Raw genomic sequence first — 17,374 nt, forward strand, 5'->3', positions numbered from 1 at the left:
GGGTGGACAAAATCATTTATTTTCAGATATTAGATGTTAAAAACAAACTGTTCATTATTTGTTCAGGACTCAAAGGGAGTGATTCAATTGTTTATTGGGAAGCCACGATAAATAAGCTCACGATGGAGCAATTTAATTGTCTTGGGTGAAGATTAATTATCTTACAGATTGTGCCCAAAACCAATGCGTTTATCTGTGAAAAGTGACTAAACCTGTCTAAAGTACTGGTTAGGGCTCTCAAGCTGCAGTTTGGTGCCCAAACCATGGACTTTTCACACATTTCTGCTCGCCCCCTCAGAAGACATAGAAAGAGATAAAGTGTAGAGATATAAAGTACCAACAAATGAACTTCTGTAATTTTTCAAGTACAGACTGTAAAATGGCAAAAGTTGATTGGTTGGCACATTTTCTGTCTCCACTTCATCTTTCTCTAAGGCTTGGTACATCTCCCTAGAATAGTTTCTCAGCACCAGTTTCCATAATTGCCCTTCATAGTGTCAATGATGTGTGTATATAGTGCTCAAAAATCAATTGTTAATTAACAATATGGGCCAGATGTAATAGGTTGTGGGCCAATCGCAAAAGTAATACGGTGCGGTAAGGTTTAAATCACATGTTTTCAGCCTCTACCAAAAATTGCAAAGGAAAAATTGCTTGCAGATATTTTCCCATTCAAAACCACAGAAATCGCCAATGTAATAGGGTGCAATTTTCTAAATCCAACACAAAAACCTACCAAAAATCTCCAGAACAATACACCAGGATCTGGCTGGTGAGTTTGCCAGAAGCAGGCACAGCTCAATGAGATCCATGCATACTTTTGTCTGTAGAGTGCTGAAACAGTTAAAAAAAATATATATAAAAAAGACACACAGCCCCAGGCTCTTTGAGCTGGTCCTAGTTGCTAAAATCCATGGGAAAATATTACTAGAGGTCCTCCGTATTATGACAGCCAGCACAGGTCTCTTGGACTGGTTCTGGTCCCAAAAATATGTGGGAAAAAAGTCAGAGGGGTCCCCAGTATGTTTAAAACCAGCACTGGGCTCCACTAGCCAGGGAGCATCACCCCCAACTAGTCATCACTGGCCGGGGCTCCCTAAGGGAGTGAGGACCCCCCAATAAAGGGGTCCTCCCCTACATGCACCAAAGGGCTAAGGCTGAAGCCTGAGGCTGTCCCCAGCACCCCTGGAGAAATAAATATTGTCTTTTACACTGGAATTATAGGTCTTAGCAAGCCTCCCCTGCATCCTGGTACTTTGAGAACCACAAGTACCAGCATGTGGGACATTAAAGGGCTCGCTGGTACCTGTACTTCTACTGTAAAAGAAATATTCTAATAAAGACAACACACACAATGTGATAGTAAAACGTTCATAAAAAATACTCATACACTCACATATACCTACCTACATCCCACATACAGAATCAGTCCCCTTGTCCACGTAGAATTCATAGGTCACAGGTAATTAAAAAAATATACTCACCTAATTCCAGTATAGATCAGTCCTCTTCTGTCCATGTTGGCATCCACCGGGTTAAAAATAATAATCGAAAAGAAACTTGGACCTCAATGGACTAGAAGTGTACATACACTTCTACTATGCGAATGCAGGCCCTTCACGTGACTAAAGTCACTGGCATAGCAACAGCTTCCTGATTGGCTTTGCTATCCCAGGGCTCAGTCAGTTGCCGTTTGCCCATAGGAGTGATTGGAGATGCTTTGCTCCTTTCATTCCTATTGTGGGTACCGATTAATTAGAAAAACCCCAAGGATCATCCCCAATTGACCTTGCTGTTAGAGGGGGAAACCACAAGGTCAATTGGGGTTGGCCCTTGTGGTTTTTCTAATTAACCGGTTCCCACCATAAAAATGAATGGAGCCAGGGCTGACAAGGTGGGGGGTGGGGGGGAAGAGTGGTGCTGCAGCTGGGATTAATATAAATGTGTCCCCCAGTTGCAGCATTACCTCCCTGACTAGTGGAACCCAGTGCTTGTTCCAAAAATATGCTCCTCCCCCCCCCCCCCTTCCCGTATTTTTGGAAACAGGACCAGTCCATGGCCAGTTGCTGGTTGTCAAAATACGGGCGACCCATAGTCACCCCCCCCCCCCCATATTTCAGCAACCAGGATTGGCTAAAAGAGCCCTGAACTGTTTATGTTTTGGGAGGGGGGACCTGCACGTCTTTTTTTTTTTTTTAAATATATATTTAACTCTTTCTTTACTGTTACAGACAGAAGCAAATACGGATCTCACTGATCTGTGCATGCGTCTCGTTAAGTCACACAATGCAATGATCCATTTTACTAAAAATCGCATGTTTTCTTTACTAAAATTTGCTAAAAATCACTTACAAATTACGTTTAACCCTTAAAAATCAGAACCTATTACATCTGTGATTTCCTGCAAAAAATCTCAAGTTTTAAAAATGCGTTTGGATGCGATTTTTATCACACATCAAAATCGCAACTTGTTATATCTAACCCTACATCTGGAAAAAATATTACATATACTGTATGATGTACGCATTTCCTACATTATGGTACTATATGTATATAATTTTATATAACACTAAATCAGATCTCTCCATAAGTGTTATGACTTCATCCCTGAAAATGACAAGCATCTTATACTGTATATAACACTATAATACATACTCAAGCTTTCGAAATTCATCTATAATTGTTGATTTCTGCCCTGGTGACATTCTCGCAAAAACTGTTCCATTCATCAGTATCTGTATAGAAACAATGTTAATGCATTTAATAATTCAGGCAATAAACTGGAATTTTGGATAATATTGTGCTGTATTTTATTTACTGGAGTATGTATTCAATTATGCAGTGAGGGCCTAGGAAAAGATTTCACTATGCCTGGAAAGGGGAATGTGAAGGTTCTTGTCTGTACAGAATGCCAACATCAGTTGTAATAGATTCATCACTCCCAGAGATAGGGCAACCCATCACCTTCATGACAGAGTCTTACTGTGATTCTTGATAATTATGTCCTAAATTTGGAATTCTACAGTATACCATATAAAGTAAGCTACTTATTGCCTTTTCCATCTTCAGTATAAAACTAGTGCACATCTTAAAACTGTGTACCACTTGCCTATATATGACTCATACAGTCAACAAACAATATATCGGCTGGACCGTGGGCTCTTGGGTACAGGACACATAATGACAGACATATCACATCAGCTGTGCCGCACAGAAGATGCTGATATACAGTATATCTTGAAGATTCAGTAGTATATTGGTACATCTGCCTATGTGTACGTGTGATGCACCAACCATCCCAAATGCCAGCTGCAGAAACCGTCGACAATTATATCACTACCAGTTTCTGTCAGGTATGTCGTGTGGTGGATTGGTAAGTGTGTATGCACAAGAGTAATCAGTCGGCAGGTCGGTCGGGTGGCCGATCTGTCAGGTGTGTACCCAGCATTAGTCTTATGACTAATCACACTGATACACAGATAATAAAAACTAATTTCAAGAGCTATTGATGATGGGGATTTAGGAAATTTCTATTGAATCAATTATATAATGTATTAAATATTATAAAGAGCTAGTCAATTATAATGCATAATCACTTACTTTTGGCAACAAATCGTAAAAGTATTTATCCAGATTTTCATAAGTCTTGCCGCTCATTGAAAAGGTATAATCATTGTTCTGGATTTTGGTTTCTAATAAGTCTTCAATGTTGATGCAGAGATCCTGTTAATGTTAAAGTGATGTGGTTCAGTATAGCTGCAAAATGTGCAGCAAGAGTCCCATAGATACTATCTAAGCAGTTTGAATTACAGTAGCTAGTTTGAAATGCTGTAGTATTGGTGCTATTCAAGTGACGTCAGGTTTAGTGGCACAGGTGATAGCTGAGTGTAGACAGGGAACTGAATGCTTCTTCCTCCACCCCCCAAATATACTGTAGCAAGTCTGACCCAATAGGGTTTTATTAGATGTACTGCTAGAGAGAGCATCTAAACAATGCTTAAATATGATAGAGTGACAATAATTGCAAAATACACTCTTTACGGGTATTTTGTACATTTAACCAATAAAATATATTTTCCTTTAAGGAATACCTACTATTATTATGTATTTATTTATTAATAGTTTCTTATATAGCGCAGCAAATTCCGTTACGCTTTACAATTGGACACAATAATAAAACAAAACTGGGTGATAAATAAACAGTCATACAGGTAGGAAGGCCCTGCTCGCAAGCTTACAATCTATAGGGAAATAGTCATCGATACACAAGGAAAGACACTATCTATTGCATATTTGTCCACCAGATTGCAAAGGTTCTAGGTGGGTTGCATGATGTCACATCACAGCAATGATGAACCATGGTCAGAAAGAAGGGAAAATGAAGAAAGAGAAAATATGTGGAGGATTTGTGCGGACTGTACACTGGGGATATAATTGGATAGGAAAGCTTATGAAGGTTGAATGAGCGGTTCTGGAATGTGATAAGCTAGCCTGAAGAGGTGAGTTTTCAGGGAACGCTTGAAGGTTTGGAGACTAGAGAAGAGTCTTATTGTGCATGGTAGGGCATTCCACAGAGTGGGTGCAGCCCGAAGAAAGTCCTGCAAACGTGCATGGGAGCAAGTAATGAGTGTGGGTGAGAGATGCAGATCTTGTGAAGAGTGGAGAGGTCGGATTGGGAGATATTTTGAGATAAGCGAAGAGATGTACATTGGTGTAGTATGGTTAATGGTCTTATGTGTGAGTAAAAGTATTTTATATTGAATACGGTAGAATACAGGTAACCAATGGAGGGACTGACAGAGTTGATCTGCAGACGATGAACGTCTAGCGAGGAAGATTAGCCTCGCAGCTGCATTCAGAATGGATTGTAGAGGTGAGAGTCTCGTTTTGGTAAGACCAGTAATAAGACTATTGCAATAATCAATGCAGGAGATAATGGATTAGAGTTTTTGCAGTGTCTTGTGTAAGGTATGTTCATATTTTGGATATGTTTTTTAGAAGCATGTAACATGATTTTGAGACAGATTGAATGTGGGGAGCAAAGGACAGTTCTGAGTCAAGTATGATACCTAAGCAGCGAGCTTGTGGGGTAGGGTAGATTGTTGAGTTCTCAACAGTGATAGAGAGGTTGGCAACTGCTATTGGCCGGTGGAACTATAAGTAGCTCTGTTTTGGAAATATTAAGTTTGAGGTGGTGAGATGTCATCTAAGATGAAACAGCAGAAAGGCATTCAGTGACCCTGACCAATACAGATGGTGACAAATCTGGGGAGGATAGGTAGATTTGAGTATCATCTGCGTACAAATGATACTGAAATCCCAAGAGATGAGGTATAGATTGAGAAAAGCAGAGGACCCAAGACCGAGCCTTGTGTTACTCCAACTGAAAGAGGTAGTGAAGAGGAGGTGAATTCAAGAATCTAACATCGAAGGAGCGATTAGATAGGTAGGATAGGAACCAAGAGAGGGCTGTGTCTTTAAGACCTAGGGATTGTAGGGTTTGTATGAGAAGAAAATGGTCAATAGTCTCAAAAGCAGCAGAGAGATCTGGAAGAATAAGAAGTGAGTAATGGCCTTTGGACTTTGCAGTGTCTAGATCATTCACTACTTTAGTCAGTGCTGTCTCTGTGGAGTACTGGGAATGAAAGCCTGACTAAAGTGGGTCAAATAAATTGTGTGATTTTAGAAAGTGTGTGAGGCAAGTGTAGGCAAGTCTCTGAAGTAGCTAGGAGAGGCATGGCAGCTGAGAGATGGGACGGTAGTTTGAGAGAATGTTAGTGTCAAAATTTTGTTTTTTCAAAATGGGAGTAATCAGTACATGGTTGAACAGTGAAGGAAAGATACCAGTAGAGAGAGAGAAAGAGATTACAGATGTTAGTTAAGGTTTGGATGAGCACAGCAGACAGAGATTTAGTTACTTGTGAGGGTTTAGGCTCAAGAGGAGAGGTAGTAGAGTAGCAGGCTGAGAAGAGTGTTGACACTTCATCTACACTTGTGGGATCAAATCAGGAGAGAGTGCCAGAGGGTTCAGTTAGAGAATTGAGCAGGTCACTGGCTGAGGAAGAGCATACAATTTTATCTCTGATCTCATCAATCTTGTTCTACTATATTAATACATACTGTGTAATACTAAACATTGCACAGATATCAGAAAAAAAACCCATATAATAGACCTGATCGCAGCAGAATAAAATTCTCTAATGGGCAAAACCATGTGCACTGCGGTTGGGGGAGATGTAACATGTGCAGAGAGAGTTAGATTTGGGTGGGTTATTTTGTTTCTGTGCAGGGTAAATACTTAATGCTTTATTTTTACACTGCAACTCAGATTTCAGTTTGAACATACCCCACCCAAATCTAACTCTCTGCAAATATTATATCTGCCCCACATGCACTGCAAATGGTTTTGCCCATTAGAGTCTTTTCACGCTGCTCTGCTAAGCAGGGCAGCGATGACAGGAGCCTCCTAACTGCCCCTCCGCACCACGGGACATTGCGGCCCATGGCTGGTACAGCGGGACAGTCCTTAGCCTCTACCACCTCTCATGGGAAGCTATTCCACCTATTCACTACCCTTTGAACCTACCACCTTCCAGCATGTGTCCTCGTGTTCTAATACTTATTTTCCTTGGAATGTTTCCCTCCTGTACATTTTCAAACCCTTGATATATTTGAAAGTTTCTATCATGTTCCCTCTTTTCATTCTCTTCTCCAAACTATACATATTAAGATCTTTTAGTCTTTCCTGATAGGTTTTGTTGTGTAAACCATGCACCACTTTAGTTTCCCTTCTTTGTACAGTCTCTAAATGTATTTATATCCATCTGAAGTTAAGGCCTCCAGACAGTGGTGGATCACCAAATAGACAGAGTAGCCACTGAATTATGGGCTCCACACCTTTTAGGGGCTCCACTATAATGTATAAAAAAATAATACTGATTTGATCTTGAAAGAAAATTACAATCAAGCATTCTTAAATTGTTTCCAAAAGAAAGAAAAAAATGAATCAATTCAAAGAAACGAAAAATGTATATTAAAGGCTCTATAGAGAAAATACTGTATTAATGTAATGTACCCATAAACAGCTAAACATATATAACCCATAGACATCAGATTCACATTATAGTTTGTCTCTTAAAAGCTCATCTTATGTCAGCTGTCAATTTGTAAAAAAAATTTTTAGTTCCCCCTACGTATGTGTGATGTACAGTAGTGATGGTCATCTCCATCTTGTGGTCAATGTGCACGCTACCTAGTTCACTGGTATACCAAAAACCACATGCACGAAAAACTATGAGAAACTAAGCTTTCTGTGAGTTAGTGTGTTTAATAAATTTGATATTGTGTAATATTGTTTAATAATATTTTATAATTAAACAAAATAACGTAATATGTTAATTTATTTAATAACATTAATAATTGTTAATATTTGTTTTGAATAATAAAACTGGATTGTTAAAATTATTGGCAGGTAAAATTAAAAATATAATTTGTGAGGTTGGCCCCAGATTTTGACTGCCTAGGGGCTTCCACAGGGTTTAATCTGGGACTGCCTCCTGATTTGAACACAGTATTCTAGGTGCGGCCGTACCAATGACCTATACAGCAGTATTATTATTTATTTATTTCTGCTACTGATTCCTCGCTCAATATTCCACATGAATAGGTATTATCAACATATAAAGATCAGAGTGAGAAAATGAAACTAAGATTCCAAGAAAAGGCTATAAAAAGGACTTTCTACAAAAGATCTAACAAATGTTTACTCAAATCGATAGGAATGAACTGATAAAATACTAAAGAAAAAACATAGATGGCAAAGAATTTCAAACAGAAATAAAAAAAAACAACATTCTAGAAAACATTGGCACTTACTAAGGTTAGATACCCAGTTTAAATACATTTTACCAAAACCAAAAATAATATATAGAAAGGCAAAAAATATGCAAAAAGTATTGACAAGTAGATACATTCCAACAAACCAGTAGGAAAACAATATCACATTAAAGACTTTTGCTACTGTCTTCAATCCATATGCTGCAAGAAAACTGGAGAAAAAGGCTCTTATGCAGCCATGGAGTTTGAGTCACGCCAAACAGGAAGGACATATCAAATAAAACAACAGATGTCATGTGAATCAGCTGGTATGATATACAGTACCTGCTAGAATGCCCTTGCGGACACCAGGGCTGGATTAAGCCTTGGGGATGCCTGGGGCACTTAATACAGGGGGGCCCTAATGGAACGTGGGGGATGTATATTAAATTGTGTATACCTCCCAACATGTCCCATTCCAGGAGGGACAAAATGCTCTCTACCTGGACTTCACACTTAATATATGATTGACGTCACCTGTGTTTAACTATTTAATTGATAAGAAAGATACTTCAACACAGGTGATTGCAATCATAAATTAAGAAGGAAGTCCAGGTAGAGAACATTTTGTCCCTTCTGGAATGTGTGATGGTGGGAGGTATAAATTGTATATATTAAATTTAAAGCAATGGTGTATATTAGTTTTAAATAATAGTTTAATAATGCCTGGGTACTGTTTATAGTTCCACCTAATTGAATGATAACTATTTTATAAACTTTTCTTGTAGTGGACAACTTAACCTTAAAATACACATAGAAAAATAAAATGATTTATCTTGTCACATGCAAGAATAGCAGCAGCCTCTGTTCTACTTACACACTGGGACAGGACTCAGGAGGACTCTCTGTGTGCCTCTGTCGCTAGACCCAAATGGTTTAGTTGTATAATAATTTACACAGGACTCAGACACCCAGGCGGGGAGGAGGATAAGCTGGGATTCCTGTTTCACTTACAGCTCTCTCCGCCCTCCTACTTCTCCTCTGGTCAGAATGCTCTGTCGGTAGCTCATGAAACATTATATTCCTGCACTGCTCGCATTCTGGCTGCTGGTTCTATTGCTGCTTAGGAGGGATAGCTAGTGATGTCAGTGTGCTTGGCTGGGGGGCCCCCTACAAAGGGGGGCCCAGGGTACAGTATGCCCTGCATCCCCCCCCTTAATCTGGCTATGGCGGACACCAATATGTTGGCAAAACCAAGAGCAGATTAAAATCAAGGATCGCTGAATATATGAACAACATAAGAAAGGGACTAACCACCCACAGTGTATCCAAACATTATATAGAGAAACAAAACAAGGACAGCCAACAATTGAAATTCTTTGGTATACAAAAGATAGTCCCAAACTGGAGAGGAAGCAACATTGTCACTGAATTAAAAAGGAACAAGATGGATTTATGAGTTGGATAATTTGAATCCAAAAGGACTAAAATAAACCCACATTTCTCATTTCACCAGCATTTTGATAAAATACAGCAATAAAAAGAAATTTGTTGCACATATTATTAGTCTATATACAGTAGGTAGAAAATTACATTGTAATAAAAATTATCTATACATTGTATATACGGAATACATATGTTTTACTGGTGGCCGTGATCCCGGCTGTCATGATCCTGACAACGGGATCCCAGCCACCAGTATGCCGACAGTGGTGTGAGTGCTAGAAAGCCCCTTGCAGGCCTGGTAGCTTGCTACCATCACCACAGGATCTATTCTCCCTCTATGGGTGTCGTGGACACTCCTAGATGGAGAAAAGCCTGTGGCGTCGGGATTCTGATGGTGGGATTTCACTGACTGTCTGGATTCTGGCGTCGGCATGGTGACTGTCGGGATCCCGACAGATGGCCTCATGATCGCCACCCGTATATACATTATTTTATATACTTTTATATATTTTCTTTATATTTTTTTTTATACTTTTCATATATTTATAACAATTTGTATATCCATATTTATCACAGACACCCTTTAAATATACTGTACAGGCAATACATATTATAAATCATGCAATAAAAGAAGAACAACTTAAAAAAATTTACTAAGAAAATGGAAGACATACTGTATGCAACTACACCATCATGAACGTGCCATTTTTTTAAAATCATATCTGGATATTTCATTTCTGTTTTAAATAAAGTTTTTCTGCTTGAAATACTTGTGAGTTGAACACTATGCTATCCTTGACAATGTGCCCAGGGCATGAAATGCATTGGCACCATATAGTGGAAGCCCAGAAAGCACTCTAAACTGAAGATGGAGTGAGAGCAACATCATCACATGGCACCATACCACGATCCCTGAAGCCGCTGAGAAGGAGAAGGAATGCCAGCCAGCAAAAACAGGTAGGCAGTTAGGAACAGTTAGTTAGAGGACCAAATGACTCTACCTAAGGACAACTAGGGACCATTACTTGGTGGCTACTAAAATGAAAATTTACTTCACCAGATTCCCAATAAAAAGACCTAAAAAGGCTATAAGCATTATTATATTATAAAAGGTTTTCTTTTACTGTAGATTACACAACATGGCATCTGTGACGTACAACTGTCACCACAACTCCTCATACACATAATAGTGCTTAATTAGTTTATAATACTTTGATCATTTTTTAAATTGAATAGCTATCCTTATATATATTAATTACCTTTATAGGTTTTATTAAATAAGTCTTTAGACCCCCAAATGACAAAGTTTACTTGAGAGAACAGGTTTTTCAAATTAGATTTGCCTTTAGTGGAAAAGGTTATAATTTCATTTTATGTTAAAGTGGTTACATTACTAAAACATAAAAAATGTATATTTTAAGATGTAAACTACTTTTGCATTTTCTTTATCCATTGGATACTCCAAAAGTTTCCATGTGACAGAGGCTGGAGAAGAATCCTCAGGTCCATGAGCTTCCACCAGAAAAATTTTGCTGCCATCAGGAATCATGCCACAGTTCTTTGCAACTGTAGTCGCTGTTTGTATATTGTCCCCTATGGACAAGAGCAAAACGTTGTTATGCTGTGTGATAAAGGTATTTATTTTTGTTCATCACATGTTTATATAAATTAACAAAGATACCAATACCCCTAGCTAAAGTCATGGGGACTGCTCTCTACAGTTATTTCCATAGGCAAACGCAGGAGGGGTTTCCAGTTGCATGGAAACCCCCCTTCTCTTGGTAAGTGCCTCAAATTATGACAACAATAGCAATGATATATAATACGGTTACAATAACTGCAGCCACTTTATGCAGTTTAAGGGACAGAGCTGCTGCATATGCCCACTAGTAGCAGCTTCTCCTACCAAGATTGCTGTGTATGTGGATCCTCAATCAGTGCACTGGACCAGAGAGTAGCTACTAGAAAGTAGAGACAGGAGCCTTACCATGAGGCAGGAGAATGTGTGCTTAGAAAGTGCAGTACTGCTTCTATTATGTTTTTATATTAATTTATTATGGTATGTTTAACCTTTTCCTGACCACTTATTTATATTATTTAAATGTTTGATACAGCCTATACTAGAGACCATCTATAGTTAGAGACCACCTATAGTGTTAGATATTAATACTTTATTCCATACAGTATCCACTTTATAAAAAGACCAATGTTTACATTAATGTCCAGGGTCGTTACTAGGTTCTTCTGCTGCTCCCCCAGACTCCCGCACTTGCTCTAATGTTCCGCAGAGTGTGAGATTGTAGACTTCATTTGGAAACCCCCCTCTAGAAATCCTGGGTTTGCCACTGATTTCTAATAGACAGTCCAGCAGTTTTAAATAGAAACATGATGCATGTGAATGCAACTTTAGCAAAAGGAATCAAAGTATACTTACAATGGTTTGTTGTTGTATTTGATCTTTGAGATCAACATTACAGGTGATCTAAATTAACAATAACCTGACATCAATGACATGGGATCCGGTCTGAAGATCGACAGTGTCTAGGTCGACAATGTTTAGGTCGACCACTATAGGTCGACAGTCACTAGGTCGATATTGATGGAAGGTCGACAGGGTTTCTAGGTCGACATGTGCTAGGTCGACAGGTCTAAAGGTCGACATGAGTTTTTCACATTTTTTTTCTTTTTTTGAATTTTTTCATACTTAACGATCCACGTGGACTACGATTGGAATGGTAAAGTATGCCGAGCGAAGCAAAGGCACCATGCCCGAAGCATGGCGAGCGAAGCGAGCCATGCGAGGGGACGCGGTGCACTAATTTGGGATCCCGGTCACTCTACGAAGAAAACGACACCCAAAAAAAAACAACCTCATGTCGACCTTTAGACCTGTTGACCTAGCACATGTCGACCTAGAAACCCTGTCGACCTTCCATCCATGTCGACCTAGTGACTGTCGACCTATAGTGGTCGACCTAAACATTGTCGACCTAGACACTGTCGATTTGATGAACCACACCCCAATGACATATCTATCAATAAGGAAAATGTAATAGGTTCTGAGTTTATTTAAGTATCGATTTGTTTTTATTGTGATTATGTTGCTGGATTTAAAGTGGAAATTTTATTTATAGGCAAAATCTGTGCATACAGAATAAAAAAAACTTTACATTTAGCAGTAAAATCACAGAACAATCGATAATTATGTAAACTCGTAATCTGCAGTATTACATTCCCATATATGAGACCATTGCCTCCATACATACCTGTAATCATAAGAGTCCTGATATTGGCTGCCTTCAGTTCTTCCAGTACTGGTTGGGTCTCTGGTTTAAGACGATTTTCTAATATCAGCAATCCAAGAAACTCCATGTCACATTCAACTTCTTCCCTTCAGCGATACAAAACCCCCGTAATGCAATAATTAAAAAAAAAATGGCAAATCAACTGAGCTTAGAGATTTATTATATTTCAATAAGAATTTATGCTGATGAGACAGAATGTTTGATTTGAATCCCTCCACGTTTCAGAGCTGGTGTGTTATTCTGCAAACCTATTTGTCAACTGGAATTTAGAGATTGCAAATATTAAAGAAGACAGAAATTTAGCAATAGATCAATACAATTAGACAAAGCACTGCGCTTGGCTACGCTGGGTCATGCAAAGGACAAATAAAGTGTTCAGAAATACTGCAATAATTACTTAATTTATGTGAGTTGACTCAGGAGAAAACTTAACATCAATACTATTTATTTTACATAATCTTATTTCGAGAAATTCATATATTACGGCTGCCTGAGTGCTGTCCTCCATTTTCATGCATGTCAATATATAAAACATTTAAGGAATGCTACTAGTCACCTGGCTAATAGAAGATCTACTTGTTAGTTGAGTATCTACAGTAAGTTGTTTTTTATTTTGTTATATTTGTTTTTTATCTCAGCAAATTACTGATCAATATCATAAAGACATAATACTATGACAGTGCATCCCAAGATTTCTGTATATTTACTAAAGTATCACACCAGCATTCTCATTCCCTCCCATAAAATGATTATTATAATCAAATCCTTGAATTTCAAAGGGCCTACTATTACTGAGTAAAAAGGCGTTCACTATTAAAAGAGGCCTTAAATTCCAAATGTTCTTTGTCCAAATGGTCTCATAGAAAGTTAAAGTTTAAATCTAGGCGCAGACTATCAATGGAGACCCCCTATGTAACAATTTTTCTCCACTGTTCTGAATATACTGCAGCTTCAAAGAGGAGATCACTGATTCTCCAATAGATTTTAGACAAGTACACAAAATAATTGAAGCGCTGTACAGTCAGAACATAGATTTTATGAATTTATTGCCACATACAAACAATATATACATATAAAATACAATACATACACATGGCCGGTGTTAAAATTAAAAAAACACCAAGTACCCTCGGTGATCAATTCATAACATACAAGCCTAAGCTATTGGTATCCAATACCATCAAATTATCTCAGTTCCAAGGGATGTTAGTGGAACAATCAATTAGTAATTAGTAAATCACTGATAAAATATATTAGCAATTGGTTAGTATGAGTCCTTAATAATACTGATGGAATACCGGTGAAATATATTAGCAATTGATTGGTATGAGTCTTTAGTGATGGTCATATTTGGCTCCATAGCCGTCCATTTCTCAAAAGACACAGTCCTCAGTGAACTCAAAATTAATTGGCAGTCAGCAACTGTTTTAAATCAAGGCTCTATCCACAACTGTTAGTAAGATTTTATCACATGCATAACTGAATGTTAGTCGTTGAAATAGCCAGCAGTATCCATGCTAGGAATTGCAATTAATATATTGTAATCACAGTCAGTGCTTCTCTTATATACTGAAGTTGTTGTGCATCAACAGACACCCATAACTGAGCATATAGCCATTCGGCATGAAAGTAAATTCACTCTAGTCTGGGCATTAGACACCTCTGTCGGCTTACTGTATAGTGGTCTCCCCCATGCACCTGCAACTGGTGCTGGATTAGCTTCCTTCTCGGGGTCCCGCCGCACCAGAGGTCCGCTCGTTTAATGTCCCATTAAGTGTGATAGGTACCGGATCCGTGCAGAAACAGTCTCAACGCATTTCCCCACCTTTACAATCGGCGGCTTCCTCAGGAGTAGTAGTACTCATGCTCCAGTGTACTCATTTTAAATAGTCTACCGACTATCCACTTCCGGGCGCCAGAATGTTACGCACGCGCACTACGTGCGTGTCATCTGCGTGCCACTGATGTTGCGCACGCGCACTTCGTGCGTATCATTACGTGCCACTGATACTCTCTTTCCGGACGTCACTACCTTATACGGGCGCGCCTTTACGTATCTCATTCATGTCATTGGTAGTTTATTACCAGATATCTCAGCATTACGCACGTATACTACGTGCGTGTCACTTGCGCTCCACATTTAAGATCACTATTAATCAAATCTTTTATATATGCATATTCAATATATACCAATTGCATTGCATTATTAGAAACTTTGATGAGTATCGGAACAAAAATAATACATATACATAGAACATAATTTAATGTCCCCACTTATATAAATTCATTTTCACATACATAGGACTTCTCCTTCTACCACAGTGCAAGATGTAAAAAACATTTAATATACCCTTTATTCTTTACTCTAAACTCTAATAACAACAATTCACGTATCCAACTAGATGATTATTTATATTGTTTAATTAATATTAATATTATTATCCCCCCATTTATATCAATAAAACCACAATTAATACAATAAAATAAGACCTGTATCAACCAAACTAAAAAACATACATATACGGTATATATATATATATATATATATATACATATATATATATATATACATACACATATATATATGTATAGAGAGGGATATACTGATTTAATGAATATTGTTCAGCTCTACTGTATCATTCAAACCATACGGTACTAGTGTCCCTAAGCGAAATATCCAGTATGCCTCCCTCTTACATAAAACGTTATAACGATCTCCTCCTCTATGAGTTTTCTTTACATGTTCAATGCCAAACATACGAATATTCTTTATATCCCCTAATTCACAAGCATTTATATGGGCATATAGACTTGGTTTTCTAATTTTATTAACTAAATTTCTCTTATGCTCCATCAATCTATCGTGCACCGTTCTGGTCGTCCGACCAACATATAGTTTTCCACATCCACAGATCAACAGATAAATCATGAAAGAGGATTTGCAATTTATAAATTCTTTAATATCAAAGGATTCTCCCATATTTTGAGAACTAAACGTCGTCACTTTGCGCTGACTAAAAGAACAGGTCTGACATCTAATATTACCACACCTGTGGAAGCCCATTGGTTTCTCTGGTAACCAACTCAATGCACTCCTCACAGTTGCGCTACTTTTCACATGGCTTGGTGCCAGCCTCAATTTAAGATTGTTGGCTCTCCTAAAAATTACTTTATCACTGTACCCTGAACCCTTATTCAAAATCTCATCCATCTCCAACAAAGCATGATTTTTCTTAATAATCCTTCTGATCTCATAAGCATGTGAATTATATTTTGTGACAAAATTAGCTGATCTATCATTGACCCCATCTACTGATGCAGATTCTTCCTCTATCCTCTTTCCTCGCAGCAATTGAGCTCTCTCAATCTCACAGACCTCACTATACGCCTTATTTACCACACTGATGGGGTAGCCCTGTTCCAAAAAGGAAATTTTCAATTTCTCAGCCTGTGTAGCAAACATCTCCATAGTTGAGCTATTTCTCTTAAGTCTAATGAATTGACCCTTGGGTATATTGTCACACCATTTCTGTAAATGGCTACTTCCATAATTTAAATATCGATTTTGATCTACCTCCTTCGTGAAGGTGCATGTCTTCAATTCATCTTCCCCAGCCTCTAGAGCGATTTCCAAGTAAGAAATATTGGTTAAACTATAAGTGTAAGTGAAAGTTAAACCATAATTGTTTGTGTTTAAACTATTTAAAAACTTTATAAGTGTCTCCTCATCCCCACCCCAAATGAAAAACAAATCATCAATAAATCTGCAATACTCATCAAAGTTTCTAATAATAGAATGCAATTGGTATATATTGAATATGCATATATAAAAGATTTGATTAATAGTGATCTTAAATGTGGAGCGCAAGTGACACGCATGTAGTATACATGCGTAATGCTGAGATATCTGGTAATAAACTACCAATGACATGAATGAGATACGTAAAGGCGCAACCGTATAAGGTAGTGACGTCCGGAAAGAGAGTATCAGTGGCACGTAATGATATGCACGAAGTGCGCGTGCGCAACATCAGTGGCACGCAGATGACATGCACATAGTGCGCATGCGTAACATTCTGGCACCCGGAAGTGGATAGTCGGTGGACTATTTAAAATGAGTACACTGGAGCATGAGTACTACTACTCCTGAGGAAGCCGCCAATTGTAAAGGAGGGGACTCGCGTTGAGACTGTTTCTGCACGGATCCGGTACCTATCACACTTAATGGGACATTAAACGAGCAGACCTCTTGTGCGGCGGAACCCTGAGAAGGAAGCTAATCCAGCACCAGTTGCAGGTGCATGGGGGAGACCACTACACAGTAAGCCGACAGAGGTGTCTAATGCCCAGAATAGAGTGAATTTACTTTCATGCTAAATGGCTATATGCTCAGTTATGAGTGTCTGTTGATGCACAACAACTTCAGTATATAAGAGAAGCACTGACTGTGATTACAATATACTAATTGCAATTCCTAGCATGGATACTGCTGGCTATTTCAACGACTAACATTCAGTTATGCATGTGATAAAATCTTACTAACAGCTGTGGATAGAGCCTTGATTTAAAACAGTTGCTGACTGCCATTTAAATTTTCAGTTCACTGAGGACTGTGTTTTTTGAGAAATGAACGGCTATGGAGCCAAATATGACCATCACTAAAGACTCATACCAATCAATTGCTAATATATTTCACTGGTATTCCATCAGTATTATTAAAGACTCATACTAACCAATTGCTAATATATTTTATCAGTGATTTACTAATTACTAATTGATTGTTCCACTAACATCCCTTGGAACTGAGA

At 38.3% G+C, this 17,374-nt stretch overlaps 1 protein-coding gene across 1 annotated transcript in view; it reads right to left on the bottom strand.

Annotated features, from left to right (window-relative positions):
• LOC134909485 (probable cation-transporting ATPase 13A5) overlaps positions 1-17,374 on the bottom strand; it is a 109,233-nt gene that overhangs the window by 29,335 nt on the left and 62,524 nt on the right. Inside the window, exons 18-21 of the mRNA XM_063916409.1 lie at positions 12,528-12,652; positions 10,694-10,854; positions 3,601-3,723; positions 2,656-2,735 (exon numbers count right to left, since the gene is read on the bottom strand). Of these exons, the coding sequence (XP_063772479.1) occupies positions 2,656-2,735; positions 3,601-3,723; positions 10,694-10,854; positions 12,528-12,652 (489 nt within the window). The remainder of the gene's footprint in view (positions 1-2,655; positions 2,736-3,600; positions 3,724-10,693; positions 10,855-12,527; positions 12,653-17,374) is intronic.

The sequence above is a fragment of the Pseudophryne corroboree genome, chromosome 4 (genome assembly GCF_028390025.1).
Source record: "Pseudophryne corroboree isolate aPseCor3 chromosome 4, aPseCor3.hap2, whole genome shotgun sequence".
In the NCBI taxonomy this organism is placed as follows: Eukaryota; Metazoa; Chordata; class Amphibia; order Anura; family Myobatrachidae; genus Pseudophryne; species Pseudophryne corroboree.